Source organism: Fibroporia radiculosa (assembly GCF_000313525.1).
Source record: "Fibroporia radiculosa TFFH 294 genomic supercontigs, scaffold13136, whole genome shotgun sequence".
In the NCBI taxonomy this organism is placed as follows: domain Eukaryota; kingdom Fungi; phylum Basidiomycota; class Agaricomycetes; order Polyporales; family Fibroporiaceae; genus Fibroporia; species Fibroporia radiculosa.
This window is the reverse complement of record NW_012133481.1, coordinates 72,772-75,953: the sequence shown is the minus strand read 5'-3', so window position 1 is coordinate 75,953 and position 3,182 is coordinate 72,772. Positions and strand designations below refer to the sequence as shown.

General features: G+C 50.5%; 1 protein-coding gene across 1 annotated transcript; it reads right to left on the bottom strand.

Moving 5' to 3' along the window:
• Positions 1-207: 207 nt before the first annotated feature.
• Positions 208-2,901, bottom strand: FIBRA_07497 (uncharacterized protein; the record flags this gene model as incomplete). The annotated part of the gene is made up of 8 exons (XM_012329178.1): positions 208-294; positions 373-1,064; positions 2,239-2,264; positions 2,318-2,343; positions 2,396-2,413; positions 2,473-2,581; positions 2,645-2,731; positions 2,783-2,901. The coding sequence occupies 8 exons, from the start codon at positions 2,899-2,901 to the stop codon at positions 208-210; spliced, it is 1,164 nt and encodes a 387-aa protein (XP_012184568.1).
• Between the last annotated feature and the right edge of the window lie 281 nt (positions 2,902-3,182).

Genomic DNA, 3,182 nt, shown 5'->3' with positions numbered 1-3,182 from the left:
AATCGGACCTCGTACAACGCATATAGATCAGTGCATCTATGCATGTGGAGACCATGACGAAGGCCGATGATGTGTATAGACGAGCCCCAAGAATAGAAAACAGCCGAATTGCGAGTCGAGAGCGGCGGCACAACATAAATGAGGTAGGTATGGGGCGCGTATCAGGGCAGTAGGCAGATCAAGAACATGCAGGAGAATAGCTCTACCTCAGTACACACACGGCATAACATCCGAATCGCATTTGCTCGGCGCACGCATCGACTCGGACGGGTACGGACCCGAAATGTGGACAACCTGCACAAAGCAGCGATATTAAGACATGGCATAGAGGCAACCTGCATGAGACGGTGTGACCGACCGCATGAGACTTACCTCGCAATCACGACCGTATCTTGCTTCACATCCATTTTGCTTCGTCTCGCTTTCGGCCATGCCAAACAGCCCACTGTCCTTCCTGGCTGTCACCGGTCTCACTTCATGCATTCCGTAGTCTCCCACATCCGCACCGATTCCAGTCACACATGGAAACCCAAATGTTTCGCGCACCGTAGGCCGGGACGGCCGCGCCCGCGTCCTAGGGACCGTAAATGATGCGTACAAATCCCGGTCCATTGTGCCTAGATCCACGCCATCCGCGATAGCGGTGACTGAGGACGCCAGTGTCGAAGTATCAGGTCGAGGCGAGGGAACTTGGGTCGGAGCAGACTTGCGTCTTCCCGCCGCTCGAGCAAACAGTGGCTCGAGTGCAGGGCTCCCGAAAAGGACCGGCGATGGCACAGACTTGGCTGTGTGCATGTCCTGCTCCGCTCTGTCATCCATTACGACCGCACTCAGCCCAATGCTTTTGGTCTGGGTCCGGAACAATCTTCCGGAAGGTTCACGTTCTACGCCAGGCTGAGACACCGCCGCAAAAGATGGGCGCAGATCCGATTTGCCTGTAGAGCGGCTTGCAGTAAATGGGAACAAGTCCAGAAATGGTGTCGACTTGCGCTCCTGCCCATTCTCGTCACATTCGCCAAGCGGCCGGAGAACGAATGATGTGGTAGGAAGGGAAGAACGGACTCCTGAGGAGGTTCCACGAATGTGGTGGCGTGCATTGAGCCTGTCCAATACGATAGAATGAAGTGAGAGCTGCAGTAATACAGAAGAAATTTACATTGCCATGAATGAGTTTACATAGACTGCGCATACAACTTTTAGCGGAGCTGTGATATACCAGAGTGAAACCCGAACGCACGCTTTGTCAACATGAATTCAACGCTGATCATGGCGAATGTGTTCGGCAAAGCTGCCATCTGGTACAGCGTCAAGCAACCTACTGCTCAATGAAGGAGAAGCTAGATATGCGCACGGCTATAATTGCTGTGAGAGAGCACAGACTTCAGAACAAGCGGCATTAGCACGACTTGAAAAAGGGATCTCCATTACATTACGTGCCTAGTGACCACTCCAGTGTTGAGTGTATAGACCATCAGCTGCGAAACGGTTGAATCACTTCTATATTGACTGAGGTTAGTGCCGGCACACACATTATATAAATCGAACACACTTGGCCATTCCAGTGCGACAACGTGCGAGTAGGACACATAGGGAGAATGCGATGATCGCATCGACGAAAGTTGCGGCACCCAAGGGAAAGTATGTCACCCACTGTTCAGAGGTTTACTGTTAGTGAATGCAGGGCGATGAATGGCGTGACGCGATTGTTCACTTTTGCGGCGAGCAAGTCAGTATACAGTTTGAATTGCGTGCTGAAAAGAGAACTCAGTTGAGGGGTGTCGCAACGAGATAATACACTATCTGGCGTACATCTCATAGCAAAGAACTAGTAACTCAGAGTTTCCGCGTCAGTGAAACCATGGGTTGTTCGTAGTAGACATCACCTACGGATCGCCGCACCTAGGAACAAACTCAAGATAAATCTTGATCGTAGCATCGACAAATCTGGGATACATGAGGCTCACCATATCCGAGAAATACCACGAAACTCTGCCACGACAGGCAGAAATTCGATGTCAGTGAGAAGACTTTATGGAAGTCGGAAGGTGCATACAACCACATAGGGCAATATCTTCCGCAAGCGAGACCGATGGGTGTCCATCGCATTCACTAAGCCAAAGAATCGTAATGATGTCGTGTGCGAAGCGTTTATGTGGAATTCAATTTAGGAAGTTGTGTCCGATAACCATAACATTGTCAACCATAAGAGATGAATGGAGCATTTGACAGGGAACGTACGTTTCCACAAGCGGAGGGTATAGAGACTGCAGAAGCGAGTCAATGTACGCAATTTTAGATGAACAATTTCTACACGCACGTGTGCACGGATATTACGACAATCGCCTAGAATTGAGTAGTTTTATAGCATGCAAAGAGAACGAAAAGAACGACTCACATCGACCATGATCTGTGCCTGTGCGCCTAGATTGTTAATCATTTTGGACACACGATGCAGAACGCAGAGACAACTACCTTGAAACTCCAGACGATCTCGAACAGCGCTACGGGATCAAAAAAGTTTGCGACGAGATACCAATACACCATGTGTACGCAGAGTGCGACGTGTGTGGCGTCCAAGAGCCTGACCGACAATACGGATAGTGAATATCCGTGGAGCTAGCGTTGTCGAAAAACTCGCCATAACCAACACACCGCAAGCTTGATCCAAAATCCGTCGGTATAGAACTGCTGGAAGTATATGAAAACCTGAAGATTCGTCACACCGAAGAGACTAAGTGGTGTCTCATTAGTTGAAGCCTCGACATGCTGGATAACGACGTACATAGCAGACAGAAATGCGCCAATAACGACAGCGCCGTATGTGTTGTCGAGCTCACCCATCTGACGGTCGACTGCGATGATGGGGAAACTGGGGTAAGGTGTAGATAGGAAAGCGAGCATTTATTGAGCAGCCTCGGGGGCTTAAAGACGGCGCAGCCGTTTCGGAGGATCAATCGTCGACCTGGCTACGTCCATACTGGGAGTAGAGAGCCGTCCGAAATGGCAGGCGTGCGTCTTGATTTGGGACGTATCCAGCATGGATGCGGGGCGGGAAGGCGGGTGCACGTGGGTGCGTCACAGCGAAGATCGACAAACGTCAGGCCTCAGGGCGCCATACACGGCGATTTTATCCAAATATTATCGCGGAGAAGGGTCTGAAATGAATGGTCACGTCAATGCGT